We start from the raw sequence: 18,618 nt of genomic DNA on the forward strand, positions 1-18,618 counted from the left end.
TGCCCAGGATCTCAGCTCACTGCAAGCTCCGCCTCCCGGGTTTACGCCATTCTCCTGCCTCAGCCTCCCGAGTAGCTGGGACTACAGGCGCCCGCCACCTCGCCCGGCTAGTTTTTTGTATTTTTAGTAGAGACGGGGTTTCACCGTGTTAGCCAGGATGGTCTCCATCTCCTGACCTCGTGATCCGCCCGTCTCGGCCTCCCAAAGTGCTGGGATTACAGGCTTGAGCCACCGCGCCTGGCCACACACTAAGTCTTTAAGGAAAGACTTAACTGTAAATACAAGAAGTCTTTAGAATGAACTGAAAATAATGCTATCATTAGTATAATAATTCAAATTCAGTTTTGATTCCTTCATCACATATATCTATCACATTATCAATAGCATCAAGTAGGCACCACATACATTATCAGTCTTGACACAATTTTTCTTATTTTGGGTATTCAACCCTGCAACTCTGCTGTAGTGTTACAGCAATCATGGATGATGCTTATTTTAACAAATAAGCATACCTGTTCCAGAATATTTTGTATCCATAGACTATCTAGAAATGGCTTATTTCATATTTAATATATACATGTTAGACATCAAATTACATTCAATAGCAAGCAAACTCATTGAGGACTTGTATCCACACCACCTAGAAAGAACAGTATGTGTGAATCGTAGCAGGCTCTCAAATGTATTAATGAATGAGTTGCTGAGAAGCCTGTATCAAAATCTAACGGAATTCTTCTGTATGCAAATGTAAAGTATTTCCTAGATTATTGTCATCTAATTTTTGGTTAAAGAAAATTATGTTTGCTGGAAAATTAACAGTATCTTGTGCTGTCATAAGCAGCATAAAATTCTACAAACCCACAAGACAGGTATTTCTAATTGAACCTTTGGAACTTTTTTTTTCCTTTTTTTGAGACAGAGTCTCACTCTGTCGCCCAGGCTGGAGTGCAATGGTGTGATCTTGCTCACTGCAACCTCTGCCTCCTGGATTCAAGCATTTCTCCTGCCTCAGCCTTCCGAGTAGCTGGGATCACAGGTGTCCACCACCATTCCCGACTAATTTTTGTATTTTTAGTAGAAACAGGGTTTCACCATGTTGGCCAGGCTGGTCTCAAACTCCTGACCTCAGGTGATCTACCCACCTCGGCCTCCCAAAGTGCTGAGATTACAGGCGTGAGCTGCTGCAACCAGCCTGGAACTCTTTATTAAATGCAAAGCTATATTAATTTTTGAAAATGTTTTCTGAGGATTAAGGATTAAATGTAGGCTTATATTGAAAATACTCAATTTTTTTCCCCTAAATTGCTAATTTCTCACCTTTTCACTTGGAGATTTGGTCACTTTCATAACTGTAATCTTGTCTCACTGGAAAGCACGTACCATTGGATACAAGGAATCAGAAAACCATCCTGAACCCTTGCCTTCTATACCAGTTTTCTGCATCAGCACATGCTCATTCTAAATCTTCAGTCAATATTAATAGTATACAACTTGTTATCTGACCCTCAGCATGCTTCACTGGTAGGAGTTTTTAATGAATAAAATTGCCCACATTTAAGCATCACCAGGGAATTATTTGGTTTCTTATTGAGTCACCACTTCTAATAACCCGGAGGCCATTACTCTTTGATTAACAACAGTATTTGTCTCTCTTTGACTCATGTGACCTATTGCGATTACATTTGGGGAAAGGTTCTTAGATGATGGGCAAACTCTTAGCTGCCTTAAAGATGTTAGGTTTCTACCTTGGACTGGGTTTGTTGCTAGTTTCCCTGGTATGGTAACTCTAATGGTAACTTGCATGGTAATAATTTCATAGTTCTTTGAGAAAACCATAAAATAAGAAAGTAGTCCTATAAGCTGATCATGTCTTTTTCTCCCCCATAAAACATTCATGCTCAATAAAACTAAGGCGTTCTACCTCTGTGGAACACAAATCTACAGGCTTGGTTTGAAATAGGGGATTTTAGCAAGCTATTACATAATAGAAAATATCTATTAGTAATACCTGTTTGACCAAGGTAGAGCTGTAAGGAGTGAGAGAAGGGCTCCCAAGCAAGGCTGATGATACATACAGCTCTCATCAATCATCACTGGGCCTTGTACCTCCCAAATTCCTTGCCCCCAAGCTACATTCCAACCTAGGCCTCAGGGATAAGGGAAGAGTGAAAGGGATGTGGCAGGTCAGTGATGAACTGAGAGCCAAAAAAGAACACCGGTTTGTTCATTTTCCTGTAGGAGAGTACCTAAAACTCCAGTGCTGGTTCTGTTACTAGCTTTTCTCAATTGAATGAGATTTAATCAAATTTCTCAGAAGAGAATAAAAACTAATATACGATCCTATATTTTGAAACCACAGTCATCACAAGGAGACCCTTTCAAAACCTTGTAAATCTGATACTAATTAACAGACGTGAAAAAGGCCCATTTTCAGCTATGAGCTCTCAAAACTGTTTCTTAAAGGTTTTGTTGGTCATTCTGGTGATCAGATGATGAAATGCAAGTCAGGTTCCAGCAGACCACACCATCACCCGGATTTTGTGGCTGAAATATCTGTATTATGGGTGATTGTCACTTTGCATGTTCTGTAAGCAACCATTTCCTTGTTGAAGGAGACAGTCTCCTTTTGTTTTTATTCTTCCCCCACACACTCAGGGCCGCCCGTCAGGAGATGCCTTTATCCAGATGAAGTCTGCGGACAGAGCATTTATGGCTGCACAGAAGTGTCATAAAAAAAACATGAAGGACAGATATGTTGAAGTCTTTCAGTGTTCAGCTGAGGAGATGAACTTTGTGTTAATGGGGGGCACTTTAAATCGAAATGGCTTATCCCCACCGCCATGTAAGTTACCATGTAAGTTTTTCTTGGGTCTTGGCGCTATTCTACGCTATATGCTGGTAGGTGCTTAAGCTGCTTTCGTAACTCTCTGTGCCCCTGGTTCTTTCTGAGGCAGGTGAGGTGGTTATATAAGGCTCTCCCATCTGTAATCGGTAGTATCTGGTAATCATTTAAGACCTTGGTTGTGGACACCCATAATTAGAGATGCTACAGATACCTCCTTTCAAATTATATTCCTGCTTTTCCAGTGATAAGCACTTGATTTCTGAAGCTTAGTGTGCTCCAGATAAGCACTGACTCTGGGAGGCAACCTGGCTATATAGATAATTTTAGTACGCATTTAAAGTCAAAATAAAAGTATGGCTGGATTGTTTTTCTTTTCTTTTTTAAAACATACTAACCCTTTAAGAAGGTCGGTTTGATGCACATGTTGCATTGAACTTTTGAGCATCAAGTATTTTTTGAACATTTTGAGCATTTCTATTGCTCTCCAGGCTATCTGGAATGAGCAAGTTAGCAAAAAACAAAAAACAAAACAAAACAAAAACACATAGATTAATTAGCCAAAGTTTCCATTGGATCACAGGATCAGTGCTTAATTTCAAGCCATGCTCTTGCTCATTGGCACCTGGGTGCAAGCCATCTGGAATCCTGTTTGAGGGGAATAAGCCCTGTAGTCTATGAAGTTCTAGTTAGTGAATAAGGAACATATGGGGATCTGATGTTAAAATTTGAGTCTTTTTTTACACAATTTCTCCTGTAAGTAAGATGTACCTTCTTAGGTCTGTTGGATATGTTTAAAGAATATAGTATTTGCGGTACAGTTCAAAGATAACTAAGAAAGTAAACTGGATTGTGTGCTTGATTCCCATAAAGTGGGGGATTTGGGCACCTCACTTTCTAATAAGATGGACCTATACTAATAATCTTGTTTGGTAAAGTATTATTTGTAGAACATTCAGTGGGGCTTAATCCTTTTTATCTTTTGAATTTCTAAATGCTAATATTCCATTTACCTGCTGCTTGCTGTTGGTGAATATCTTAGAGTTGATCATTAATGAGTATGAAGTTTTGGAAATTTATAATTGGGTTAAGAGATCTTACAGTAATCTCAATTGTATGTCTTCAGTATATAAACCACTGGTAACATCAGTAGCTTTTACGATATCCTTTAGTGATAATCTTTCAAACATTGTAGGATAAAGCCTCTTGTGTGACCCAAATTCTGCTTTTGGAATATCCTTTCACTTGTCCCTCCTCCTGGTCATTACAGATTTTTCATCTGAAGACTTTCATTTTTACCCATTTTTCCTCACAAACCCCCAAATAAAAAAGATTTAAAATCCATGTGTCAGCCAGGTACAATGGCTCACACCTGTAATCTCAGCACTTTGGGAGGCCAAGGTGGGAGGATCACTTGAGGCCAGGGGCTCAAGACCAACTTGAGCAACATAACGAGACCCCTATCTGTACAAAATGTTTTTAAAAGTTAGCCAGCCATGGTGGCACACACCTGTGGTTCCATGGGGAGGCGGAGGTGGGAGAATATCTTGAGTCCAGGAGATTGAGGTTGCAGTGAGCCATGATCGTGCCACTGCACTGCAGCCTGGGCAACTGAGCAAGATCCTACCTTCAAAAGTTCCCATAAGAATATACCTTTAATACTTACTAGAAATGATGAAAACATTTAGCCATATTTCTTTTAGTGGAAGAGCTTAGTTTTTTAAAACAAAATTCCAATTTTACGTAACTAATACCTGTTCTACTGGACTTTTTTTTTTTTTCTTGCCAACGCACTTTAGGTGGTTGCCTAGTTAGTTATACCATATCCACAAAACATGCAGAAATTGCATATTTTTTAAAAATCTAATCTCAAGTAGTAAAGCAGTTAAGTGGTTATCATTCCCCCACTGAAGAGTTTCTTGTTAAATTTGACAAATGTTGCCAAAGTTTTCTTGATATTTTAAAGTTTGTTACCTTACTTTATTAAGAAGGAATGTTTTATGGATAACTTCATTTTTATAGTCAGTGCATATACACTCCTTTAGATATAGAAGAGTAGCTATCCTAGGCTGGGCGTGGTAGCTTACACCTGTAATGCCAGCACTTTAGGAGGCTGAGGCAGGTGGCTCACCTAAGGTCAGGAGTGGCCAACATGGTGAAACCCCGTCTCTACTGAAAACACAAAAAATTGCTGGGAGTGATGGTGTACATCTGTGATCCCAGCTGTTGAGGAAGGAGAATCGCTTGATCGCAGGGGGTGGAGGTTGCAGTGAGCTGAGATTGTGCCACTGTACTTCAGCCTGGGCAACAGAATGAGACTCAATAGCAAAAAAAAAAGCTATCCTTTTGCTTGAGGAATGCCCAAAACATCACAGCCCAATCTGTTTGGTTATCAAAAATTTCTACCTTTTTTTGAAACTGAATAGACTTACACCTACTATGTGTGTTTGTTTGTTTTGTGTTTTTTGGAGATGGAGTCTTGCTCTTTTGCCAGGCTGGCATGCGGTGGCGCAATCTCTGCTCACAGTCTCGGCTCACTGCAACCTCTGACTCCCGGGTTCAAGTGATTCTCCTGCCTCAGCCTCCTGAGTAGCTGGGACAACAGGCGTGCGCCACCATGCTTGGCTAATTTTTGTATTTTAGTAGAGATGGGGTTTCACCATGTTAGCCAGGATGGTCTCAATCTCGTGCCCTCGTGATCTGCCCGCCTTGGCCTCCAAAATTGCTGGGATTACAGGTGTCAGCCACCACGCCCAGCCATGTATGTTTGTCTTATTGATGTGAGGCACTGTCCTGTAATGAACTGCTTGATAGTTTTGAAATCAGAATATGAACCAGGCATGGTGGCTCACGCCTGTAATTCCAGTGCTTTGGGAGGCCAAGGCGGGCAGATCACCTGAGGTCAGGAGTTTGAGACCAGCCTGACCAACATGGCAAAACCTTGTCTCTACTAAAAAAAATAAAAGAAATCAGAATATGAGCACAGGCTGCTTAACTTTCTGTAAGACTTAGGTGCCTCAATTTGTATTGTTGGTCTTTCTCTTGCAAGGTTTTTGATGAGTATGAAAGAGGCCCTCAAGTTAAATGTGAGATCAGTATGTTGATCATTGGTCTGTATGCCCATATTTAGCTTGCTGTCTTATTCATCTCCATGGAAATGTAGAAACTCATAAGAACAAAAGACAATTTGAAGTCAGCTTGGAGATTTTTATGGGAAAAAGTTATCCCTTGGGCCTCTGCTGATTGCAAAATATGGTGGTTCTAGGTATGAAGCTTAAAGTCAGGCACCCCATATTAATTCAGCATGTCGTCTTAACTCTTCTGTTGGGTATAGATGGCCCGGATAGTTATGTTCATTCTACAAGTGAAAACTAGTGACCAGCCGCTGGTCTTCTGTTTCTAAACCTAGAAGATGTTGGATAACCAGAAGACAATGGAGTTTGGGCCCATTTTAAATTTAATCTGAGTCAGCTTTTATTAGTTGATTCCCAGGAAGATTTAGGCATCAATTCCTTCGGGACTATTTCCCAGGTTGGGTTTTTTTCTTTTTAAAGGTCTGAAAATATAAATTAGCTTCAAAGTCCATCATGTGGGTTGCCTTTAGGTGAGAATAATGCAGAGTTGATCTGCTCATTCATTTTAGGTCAGTTCCTTCTGGCACAGTCTGTGCTTTGACCTAATGTGTGGTAGTGGCCAAGAGAGGTTTATCATAACACTTCTCATTTGATGCTGTACTAATGGGTAGATAAAAAGGGGGAGTAGAAGCATAACTTAAAATTTAAAATATTTTGTAGCCTCTAGTGTGAAACTTATACTAAATGTCAGTTCCATGTTTCTTTCCTCTGAGAGTTGGTTTATAGTAACTGGCACTCAGGAACATGAGGGGAAAAAATTATATATTTTGAAATGGTTGAGAAGACATGAAAATCCACTTGATGTTGGTGTTTCCGAATTTCAGGCTAAGAACTGTTTTTTAGGTTGACTGTGTGGAATTCAGATACTTCTATGTGTTAACTATATAATCAAAAGGAAATTGCTTGGGACAGGATAAAGAGCTATGGTCTCTTTCTTTAAAATGTGTAGATGGAGCAGTGACTTTATGGTTTTAGTGCTAGCACGTGCATGTCAGCTGTTACAAACACGTCTCAAAGAATCTCTCTTTGCGTATCTAGGCCTGTCTCCTCCCTCCTACACATTTCCAGCTCCTGCTGCAGTTATTCCTACAGAAGCTGCCATTTATCAGCCCTCTGTGATTTTGAATCCACGAGCACTGCAGCCCTCCACAGCGTACTACCCAGCAGGCACTCAGCTCTTCATGAACTACACAGCATACTATCCCAGGTAAGGCTCTGACAGAAGTGGAAATGAGAGGCAGAAACAAAGGACTCCTTTGATAGCCAGTGGCCGAGCTCACAAAAGAATATTGTCGGCCATGTTGAAGGTTAGCATGGCAGGCCACAGCCTCTGGTCATATCTCTGACCAAGAAGGTTGTTTCAAGACAAAGTGCAAGAAGTATAGTTTTTAACCATATACTGACAGCATGATCTTTTAGGTCAACTATGTCTACAGCTTTCCTTTTTAACCTCTCCTGTCATAGGACCCTAAGTGAGTAGTGATGTAATCACTGCAATAGGGTGGCAATAACAGATGAATGAATCATGAAACAGGAAAATTCATAACAGGAACAATGGTATTTTGAAGTAGTGTGAATTCATGTTATGGCACAGTGAATAAAAACTGTTGCTTTAAATATTCCAGGGCTTATATTCTTTTCCTCCTAAATCTTTAAACAAATCTATAAACCGATCCAGAATTAGATTATTCAGTGTTTTCTTAGAGTCTATATATTTTAAGTCTGTCTTTTTAGTTGTGTTCAGTTTCTGAGACATAGCATACTAGGGTATAATGGAGACAATGTTGTCAGTCTGGGAGTTGGGAGACTGAATGTTAGCTTCTTTCCAAGCTATTTAGACAAAATATTTTGAGTACATACACAAGCATGTAAGTGAGGCTTATAATAAGTGTCTTGGACCTAACCTGTCTGATCCTACAGCTATGTTGCATTGTATTTTTCTTCACTGTCCAATATACAGTTTTCCACTAGGAAATAAGAGTTGGGGGTCTCATAGTAACAGGCAAGTTTGTCGCCACTTTTAATTATGTTTTTTATTTTGTTAGGAGTTTTTAAAACATTAATACTATTGAAAATATTCTTTATTCCACTGGAGAAGAAAAATAAGAAAAAGGCTATGACAGTTGTCAGCTAGAAGGGTTGAAAAGGCTGAGAAGCATGAGTAATTGTTTATGATGGAATACTGTGCCAGGCACATAGCCCAGCCCCAGTCTGCCACCCTCTCTGGATGCTGTAGTAATTGCTTATGTCATCAGAATGTCAGGAATGGAATCCTTGGTGTCTCTGAATGTCTGCCAGAGTCCTCGTTCCTATAGCATAATTGTAGAATATCCACTTCATCACTACTTGCCACCTGAGTAGTGGTACAGGAAGGAGTTTCTTGGAAATGAGGCCATGAATCTTGAAGCCCCAAAGGCAGAAGGAACTGACATTTATGGCTTAATAGCTCCTGTAATTTTGGATCTGGGCCTGTAGGTCAATATATTTTCTACCAGTGGTGTAAAATTTGTAATGTGCTCATTATTAAGTCTGAATGTAGGAGTATATAGTGAGTAAAAATGAAGAGTCCCATTTTATACACCTCTGAGTCTAGAAGTAACCATTACTATCAGTTTGGTAATACACATGTATGCTTCCAAATAATGTGACATCTTAATGTGTACTGTCTAATAGTTTCTTGTTCCTTTTTTAAAAACTTGAAAATGTGTCAGTGACTTCTTTTTTGTATATTTACCTCATTCTTGTAATTTCCTCATAATGTCCAAAGAGTAAAAATATAATTTAAGTTTATTTGTAGATATTTGTACTTTTAATTTTCTCTATTAAAGCTCATGTTGATCTTTAAACACTTGATTTTATCTCTCTCTCTCTCTCTCTCACTCTCAAACTTTTTTTCCCCTACTAGAGATGGGGTTTTGCCATTTTGCCTAGGCTGGTCTCAAACTCAAGTGATCCACCTGCCTCAGCGTCCCGAAGTGTTGGGGTTACAGGGGACATGCGTATATTTCTGTAGGACAGTTTTACAGAAGTATAATTTTAAAAATGAAGGTTGGGTGCATTATATATAAGCTAATACTTCCAAATGAACCCCTAGAGTGTGATATTTTGTATTTCTCCACTTTTAGTGAAATTACCTACGTAACAATATGAAAGCATTCAAGCATGGGAATTATATGCTCTTATTTATGCTGTAAATCTGGTATGATTTAAAAAGCATATGCCAAAGATGTTTTATAATTTTGATAGAAAAACATTAATTTTTTTTTTCTTTTGAGTCGGAATTTTGCTCTTGTTGCCCAGGCTGGAGTGTAATGGCATGATCTCGGCTCACCACAACCTCCGCCTCCTGGGTTCAAGCGATTCTCCTGCCTCAGCCTCCCAAGTAGCTGAGATTACAGGCAGGCACCACCACACCCAGCTAATTTTATATTTTTAGTAGAGAAGGGGTTTCTCCATGTTGGTCAGGCTGGTCTCAAACTTCCGACCTCAGATGATCCGCCTGCCTCGGCCTCCCAAAGTGCTGGGGGATTACAGGTGTGAGCCACCATGCCCAACAAAAAACATTAATTTCTAACCTGGCATAAACTATTGGGCATTTGAGTCTATTAAAAAACTTTGTTACGTAAATGCTCAAGTATGTTTTGGCCTCCACTCTGATAAGTGGGAAATCTGAAACAGCATATTTTAGGGATATTATTAATCAGAAGCTCTTGTGTTTTTCTTTATTTTTAAATTTCCTCCATTAAAAAAAAAAAGCCACAAGTGGTAGGTTATGCCTGTAATCCCAGCACTTTGGGAGACTAAGGTGGGAGGATCACTGGAAGCCAGGAGTTAGACACCAGCCTGAGACTCAAAGTGAGACCCCATCTCTACTAAAAATAAAATACTGCCTTGGCATGGTGGCTCATGCCTGTAATCCCAGCACTTTAGGAGTTTGATACGGGCAAATCACTTGAGGTTAGGAGTTCGAGACTAGCCTGGCCAACATGGTGAAACTCCATCTATTAAAAAATACAAAAATTAGCCAGGTGTAATGGTGGGTATCTGTAATCCCAGCTACTAGGGAGGCTGAGGCAGGAGAGTTGCTTGAACCCAGGAGACGGAGGGTGCAGTGAGCCAAGATCGTGCCACTGCACTCCAGCCTGGGCGTCACAGCGAGACTCTGTCTCAAAAAATAAATAAAAATAAATGGGCTGGGTGTGGTGGCTCACGTCTGTAATCCCAGCACTTTGGGAGGCTGAGGCAGGTAGATCACAAGGTCAGTAGTTTGAGACCAGACTGGCCAATATGGTGAAACCCTGTCTCTACTAATACCAAAATTAACCGGGCATGGTGGCGGGCACCTGTAGTTCCAGCTACTCGGGAGGCCGAGGCAGAAAAATTGCTTGAATCTGGGAGGCGGAGGTTGCAGTGCGTCGAGATCGCGCCACTGCACTCCAGCCAGGGCAACAGAGCAAGACTCCATCTCAAAAAACAAAAATAAAAATAAATGAGGCTGTCATAACAGCATCTGGAAGAGCAGGTGAAATGAAAGCTTGTATGCCTCATGTGGTTTTGTTTTCTCTTTTGGGCTTTTACCCCTTCTCTCCCTCAAAACAGGGTTTCAGTTATCCAGTGACTCATACCTTAGCATAGGGCAGAAAATAATTAGAAGGGCTTTCCATCTGGGTCCTCTCTGATTATCAATACAAAATCAGTTACATCACATCTTTTCTCTTTCATTACATCAAGCCCTACTTTTTCTTCTGACCTCGCATTTTTCTCAAAAGAATATTCTCCTTTGCATCAAAGGTGTTGCATAGGTGAGAGACATGCTGATTCTTCAAAGAAGGAATGACATACCTACCTTCTATGCATCTCTTGCCTTTCATGTGACACTATAAATTACAAGTAATGTCATCTCTTTTGTTTTTGTTTTTCGAGATGTAGTCTGGCTCTGTCACCCAGGGCAGAGTGCAGTGGCACTACCATGGCTCACTGCAGCCTTGATCTCCCAGGGTTAAGTGATCCTCACATCTCAGCCTCTCAAGTAGCTGAGACTAAAGGCATGCACCACCTCACTCGGCTAATTTTTTGACTTTTTGTGGAGACAGGGTCTCACTTTGTTGCCCAGGCTGGTCTCAAAGTACTGAGCTCAAGCAATCTTCCCACCTCAGCCTCGCAGTGTGCTGGGATTACAGGTGTGAGCACCCATGCCCAGCCAAGTAACATTTTGAGCCATCAAAGGAAGCACAGGAAGTTTTACTTTTTTTAATGAGTGATGTAGTCACAAATAAACTGTGCATGCTTGTATAAAAGCTTTATGATGAGGAATAACCATTTTCTTTCTTGGGATAACCCTTTGTTGTAAAATCAGCTTTTGTTATAACTCAATGAATGAGTATGTATATTTAGTAATATGTATGTGTTTTTCTATCTTTGGTTTGTTGTATTAGTGTTATTGTGTTCTATCCTGGAATTCTTTGTAGTTAAACCAGAAGAATACCAAGCCTCAGAGATGCTTATATTTCCTATTTTGAACTTGCCCTTCTCATTCCAGTTTACTATTTTAATCGAAATTTTTATTGAGATTCACATGCAGTTGTAAAAAATAATACACAGAGAACCCTTGTACGCTTTGCCTAGTTTATGCCAATGGTAACATACGGGAATCAGTTTACTTCCTAACTCGCTTGTTGTTGCAAGTGTTCTCATAGGACCAAGAAAAAAGAGAATTCTTGATTTAAAAGTTTTCTTACAAGTTAAATATTTAGTATAACAAATGCAAACAAGAATTTAGCATCCAATGAAATGATGCTAGAAATAATAGTAATAGTGATGCAATATGCAGCAATATTATAATATGAGAGAAGTGCCAGGTAATTTTTGTGGGTGGCCATGATTACGATGATCAGTTTTTTCAGTTTGGATTAGGTGTCTAAACGATGTAAAGAAGAACAACTGCTGTGGGCAACTCACTGTCTACTACCAGTCAGCGAGAGTTCAGTATGGCTTTCAGGGAGGAAATGACCCTTTGCTAATGTAAAAACCTTAACGCACCTTCTGAGAATAAAAATACAAATATGCTTAATTCTTTTTACCATTGCACAAAATTAGCAAATGTATTGGACCTCAAGGAAAAATAATCAGTCAAAGCACCTAACAGACATTTGGTTTCAATTTAAAAAATTGTTTTTCCAAGGATTTTTTCTTATAAAATTCAAACCATATTAATCAAATATAACTTAAAATCCTTATTATAGACATTTGCAAACAGAAGTTGAGAGATTATGTATCTACCACTAAGTTTCAACAATATCTTTTTTTTTTTTCTTTGAGATAGTCTCACTCTGTTACCCAGGCTGGAGTGCAGTGGCGCATGGTCTCAGCTCACTGTAACTTCCGCCTCTTTGGTTCAAGCAATTCTCCTGCCTCAGCTCCCCGAGTAGCTGGGATTACAGGCACATGCCACCACCAGGGATATGTTTAAAATAGGGCAATATGAGGTGAAATAAGGTTACTGTGTTTATCAAGATTGTCTCCTGTAGTTTGGTTAAGTTCTGCTTTAAAGTCATTAATACTTTAAAGTACATAATTTAAAGGTATGTCTGATACAAATAGTTAACAGATGAAAAAAATGATCTCTAGGTTTTGTTCTTGGGGGCTGTGGGGGTGGTAGTAGGAAAAGCAATAGCAGTAGATGAAACAAGATTGGCAAACTGTTGATATTGTTGTGCAGGGCACGTTATCTCACGGCTGTAATCCCAGCACTTTGGGAGGCCAAGGCAGGTGGATCATGTGAGGTCAGGAGGTCGAGACCATCCTGGCCAACTTGGGGAAACCCCATCTCTACTAAAAATACAAAAATTAGCCAGGCATGATGGCACATGCCTGTAATCCCAGCTACTTGGGAGGCTGAAATGGGAGAATCACTTGAACCTGGGAGGTGGAGGTTACAGTGAACAGAGATTGTGCTACTGCACTCCAGCCTGGGCAACAAAGTGAGACTCTGTCTCAAAAATAAATAAATAAATAAATGATAACCAAAAAAAATCTTCAAAAATAATAACTTTTGTGAATGTGCCTATCTGGAAATTGCTTTCCATTACTTTGCCAATGTGCCCAAATGTCCATGGATCACAGTGGATTTTACTTGCTTTCTAACCTAGAATTTAAATAAAAATACTGCATTTTGAAATGTCATTTTTTCCTAAATCTATAAAAGGATGAGCTGTCTTATTTTGTACTTTCAGCTGAGCAAGAAGACTACTTTTAGCCGAGCACGGTGGCTCATGCCTGTAATCCCAGCACTTTGAGAGGCCGAGGAGGGCAGATCACCTGGCGTCAGGAGTTCGAGATCAGCCTGGCCAACATGATGAAACCCCACCTCTACTAAAAATACAAAAATTAGCTGGGCGTGGTGGCGCACACCTGTAATTCCAGCTACTCGGGAGGCTGAGGCAAGAGAATTGCTTGAACCTGGGAGGTGGAGGTTGCAGTGAGCCGAGATCGTGCCATTGCACTCCAACCTGGGTGACAGTGAGATTCCATCTCGAAACAAACAACTTTCAAAACAGTTTCTAATATAGGATTTTCTTTTTTCTCGAACACTCTGAAGAGACCAAGCATAGGATTTAGTTTGAAAACTAGTGTGGGATTTATTTGAAAACTAAATTCTTTTAGGGGACTTTATCCAGTAATCTTGTTTTGTGTAAGCAGTCTCTCACTTTGCTGTGTGTTTGAAGCAAATATTAAGTTAACTCTAGTATGGAGTTCCTTTTTCTGTAATCTTTGATACAACTGGGGTAAATTTTTTTTTTTTTAATTTTGTTTTTTGAGACGGAGTTTTGCTCTTATTGCCCAGGCTGGAGTGCAATGGTGTGATCTCAGCTCACCACAACCTCCGCCTGCCAGGTTCAAGCAATTCTTTTGCCTCAGCCTCTCGAGTAGCTGGGATTACAGGCATGCACCACCATGCCCAGCTAATTTTGTATTTTTAGTAGAGATGGGTTTTTTCCATGTTGGTCAGGCCCATCTTGAACTTCCAACCTGAGGTGCTCCACCCGCCTTGGCCTCCCTAAATGCTGGGATTACAGGCGTGAGCCACTGCGCCTAGCCTTGGGGTAAATTTAAGTTTAGTTGCCAAATTTTTTTGGCAGCACATGAATTTGCCAGGTATTTGGGTAAAATAGATTCTTGGAAGATTTATTCATTTGTGCCAAAGTGTTTTCCTATTTATTTGGTTCCTTAGACTTTGAGCGGTAGAAACACAGGCCTGTAGAAGCCTGTATGGACTTTTAGGAGCACTAACAGAAATCCAGGGTCCAGAGGTAGTCATCAGTCCATAGACTGCTGTAGTTATTAAATCCATGAAGAACCTTGAAAAGTTAACCTTGTTAATTTCAGATGAAATTTAAAGTCAGTTTGAAGGTTTCCTACGTGAAAATTGACTTTAGGTTTTACACTGGCAAAGATTGAAACAGTATGTCTCCAGTTACTTACAAATACGTGGTATTTGTAACACTAGGGATGTTAATGTTGATAAAATGGTTCTGTGCAGTCATTTTGCAAAGCAGTGGAAATTAGATTTTTCTGCAGGGTTTCTCAAAAATATGAAACAATATATAGCCCGTGATTCAGAGGGGAGAATGTAATTCTCTAATCTTCCCACTTAATCCATTTCTCTAACCATACATATGATACTTTGGCCTCTCTTTTTTTTTTTTTTTTTTTTTTGGCGGCGTCTCGCTCTGTCACCCTGGCTGGAGTACAGTGGCGTGGTCTCGGCTCACTGCAAGCTCTGCCTCCCGGGTTCATGCCATTCTCCTGCCTCAGCCTCCTGAGTAGCTGGGACTACAGGCGCCTGCCATCACATCCGGCTAATTTTTTGTATTTTTAGTAGAGACGGGGTTTCACCGCGTTAGCCAGGATGGTCTCGATCTCCTGACCTCGTGATCCACCCACCTCAGCCTCCCAAAGTGCTAGGATTATAGGCGTGAGCCACCGCGCCCGGCCTGGCCTCTCTTTTTTAGAGAAATTATGGCAAGTCCGCAGGGCGCAGTGGCTCACACCTGTAATCCCAGAAATTTAGGAGGCCAAGGTGGGAGGATCGCTTGAGCCCAGGAGTTAGAGACTATCCTGGGCATATGAAAAATTATTTTTTATGTTGGGATGGTGGCACCCACTTGCCCACTTGTAGTCCCAGCTACGTGGGAGGCTGAGGCTAGAGGATTGCTTGAGCCTGGAGATTGAAGCTGCAATGAGCTGTAATCCTGCCACTGCTCTCCAGCCCTGGGAGACAGCACAAGCCTGTCTCTTAAAAAAAAAAAAAAAAAGCCACATTATATATGGCAAATCCTCAAATTGTGAATATTAATACACTCATACTTCTGACTACCTTTATTTTAGAAAATCACCTGATAACATTAATTAGTATTACCAATGTTTGTACTTTGTAATTATTAAATGGAGGAAGAGTATTATAAGTCTTGTTATCAATATAGTATATGAGTATGTTGATGTGGTGGGCATCTTGGCATCCAGTATGTTCATATCTTGTTTTACATACAATTTTATATGATTTATTAGGCTACACTGTATATTATAAAACTAGACAATATATATATTAGGGTCTGGAAAATATAGAGTAGGGAGAAATTTGTGGATAACAGAATCTTGGCCAATTAAATTGATATTGGCATACCAATGGACTGTGCGGGAGCTTGAGACTGCAGGGAACTGTGATTGTGCCACTGCACTCTAGTCTGGTTGACAGTGAGACCCTGTCTCAGCAAAACAAAACAATAGGGTTGGGCGTGGTGGCTCTGTAATCCCAGCACTTTGAGAGGCTGAGGAGAGCAGATCACCTGAGGTTAGGAGTTCAAGACCATCCTGGCCAACATGGCAAAACTCCATCTCTGAAGAAATAAAAAAATTAGCCAGGCATGGTGGCAGATGCCTATAATCCCAGCTATTTGGGAGGCTGAGGCAGGAGAATGGCATGAATATGAAAGATGGAAGTTGCAGATCGTGCCACTGTACTCCAGCCTGGGTGACAGGGAGACAGAATCTCAAAAAAAACCCAACAAAAACAAAACAATGGGCTGGAAGCAGGTAGTCAAAGCAAAGGAAGATTGGTAAAATTCATAATTTTAAAGGAAAAGATCATAACTTATCAGGGAAATGGAATTTTTATTTACATTGTGTTTGGAAAAACTTAATACCTATATATGTTGTTTTGTTTGAGACAGAGTCTCCCTTTGTCACCCAGGCTGGAGTGCAGTGTTGTGATCTCGGCTCACTGCAACCTCTGGCCCCTGGGTTCAAGCGATTCTCCTGCCTCAGTCTCCTGCAGCACCCACTACCCTGGCTAATTTTTGTATTTTTAGTAGAGACAGGTTTTGCCATGTTGGCCAGACTGGCTTCGAACTCCTGACCTCAGGTGATCCACCCACCTCGGCCTCCCATATTGCTGGGATTACAGGCATGAGCCACCACGGCTGGCCTATGTTACCTATATATGTACAGAGGATATTACGTGCTGCGGTGGAGGAAGTCTTCGACAACTTTATAATACATTAACTCATGTATTTCATTCAGTAATTTCCTCACATGATCTTGGTGCAGCTTACTGAAGGAGCCTTGGCTGTGATCCTAAGTAATTAATGTCTTTGCAGCTATGATGCTCTAACAGTTTTCTGGATACAAGCCTTTAGAAAAGCCCCTCTAGTATTATTTTCTTTCCCTTCATTTCCTCACATCCCTTCAGCTCTTTGTTCAGGCAACCCTACGGTTGCTTATCCAGCTCAAGGACAGTCTCCTTGTTAGTTTATTTGATGTGGTATAGTCTCCAAAACTGTAGAACCTTTGAATACACTGCTACATTGACTTGGTCATTTGTCCCTAACCCTTCAGTTCCTCTGTCGTCCTGTCAATTTTTGAACTTTTATATCTTTTGAGTACAAGTTACATTATTGACACCATGTATATATGATATTTAATACTGGGCAATTGAGAATCTGAAATATAAAGGTATAATGGAGGTAAGAATCTAAAACAGTGACGTTATTGAACATAACTTTAGATGAGTTACTAATTGGCATAGCAGTTTTTTATGAACTTTTTATTCTTACTTGGTGTGCGATTAGAAAATTTTGTGCTTAATCCTTATATTTCTCTAAACTACTGCCATAAAGTCAATACGCATGATTTTTATTACAGCTTTGAGGTAATTTGATAAAATTTACCTATTTTAAGTGTTCGGTCATTTTTAGTATATTTACAGAGTTCCAAAATTTACAATTGTAGAATAATTTTACAATCTATAGGTAATCATGTAACAGTCTAATTTTAGAATATTATGTCACTCCAAAAAGAAACCTTATGCCCATTAGTTAGAAACTCCCATTTGCCTGTCCTCTATCTCTTCACTGACCCCTCTCCTCATCCCTAAACAACTATCAATCCATTTTCTATTTCTATAGATTTTCCTGTTCTAGATAATGTTTCAGTTTCATTCATATTGTAACATATATCATCCCTTTTATGGTGAAATAATCGTTGTAGAGCCATACCACATTTGGTTTATCCATTCATCAGTTGATAGCTATTTAGAGTAGTTTACACTTTTTGGCTATTAAGAATACTACTTCAAACATTTGCATTCATGTTTCTGTGTGGACATAGGTTCTCAGTTTTCTTGGGTATATACTAGAAGTGGAATTGCTGGATAATACAGTAACTTTAGCTTTCAAGAAATTGCCAACCAGCTGGGTGCTGTGGCTCACGCCTATAATCCCAACACTTTGGGAGGCCGAGGCAGGCGAATCACGAGGTCAGGAGATCGAGAACCTCCTGGCTAACACGGTGAAACCCCGTCTCTACTGAAAATACAAAAGAATTAGCCGGGTGTGGTGGGGTGTCCAGCTACTCGGGAGGCTGAGGCAGGAGAATGGCATGAACTCAGGAGGCAGAGCTTGCAGTGAGCTGAGATTGCACCACTGCACTCCAGCCTGGGCAACAGAGTGAGACTCTGTCTCAAAAAAAAAAAAAAAAAAAGTTTTCCAAAATGACTTCACCATTTGACATTCCCACTAACAACATATGAAGGTTCTAATTTCTGTAATTCCTTCCCAATTCTTACTGTCTTTTTTTTTTTTTTTTTAGACGGAGGCTTGCTCTGTCTCCCGGGCTGGAGTGTAGTGGGCGGATCTCAGCTTCCTGCAAGCTCTGCCTCCCGGGTTTACGCCATTCTCCTGGCTCAGCCTCCCGAGTAGCTGGGACTACAGGCGCCCGCCACCTCGCCCGGCTAGTTTTTTGTATTTTTTAGTAGACACGGGATTTCACCGTGTTCTCCAGGATGGTCTCGATCTCCTGACCTCGTGATCCACCCGTCTCGGCCTCCCAAAGTACTGAGATTACAGGCTTGAGCCACCGTGCCCGGCCCTTACTGTCTTTAATTTTACCCATTGTCTTGGGTGTGAGTTTGCTATCTCATGGTTTTGATTTGCATTTCCTTAATGAACATTGGTTTTCAGAATCTTTATATGTGAATCTTAGCTATTTGCACATCTTTGAAGAAATGTCTACTCAAATCCTTTGCACATTTTTAAGTTGGATTATTTTCACTTGTAAATATTTTTCATATATTCTAAATATGAAATC

General features: G+C 40.3%; 1 protein-coding gene across 7 annotated transcripts in view; it reads left to right on the plus strand.

Annotated features, from left to right (window-relative positions):
- Positions 1 to 18,618, plus strand: part of ESRP1 (epithelial splicing regulatory protein 1) — a 78,143-nt gene that overhangs the window by 32,866 nt on the left and 26,659 nt on the right. For 4 of the 7 annotated variants that reach the window (XM_017861929.1, XM_017861931.1, XM_017861932.1 and 1 more), the window contains exons 12-13: positions 2,656 to 2,854; positions 7,015 to 7,183. In XM_017861929.1, coding sequence (XP_017717418.1) covers positions 2,656 to 2,854; positions 7,015 to 7,183 — 368 coding nt within the window. The remainder of the gene's footprint in view (positions 1 to 2,655; positions 2,855 to 7,014; positions 7,184 to 18,618) is intronic. The other 3 variants (XM_017861930.1, XM_017861928.1, XM_017861933.1) reach the window with 1 other exon arrangement.

Source organism: Rhinopithecus bieti, unplaced genomic scaffold (assembly GCF_001698545.2).
Source record: "Rhinopithecus bieti isolate Rb0 unplaced genomic scaffold, ASM169854v2 scaffold_62832, whole genome shotgun sequence".
Lineage (NCBI taxonomy): Eukaryota > Metazoa > Chordata > Mammalia > Primates > Cercopithecidae > Rhinopithecus > Rhinopithecus bieti.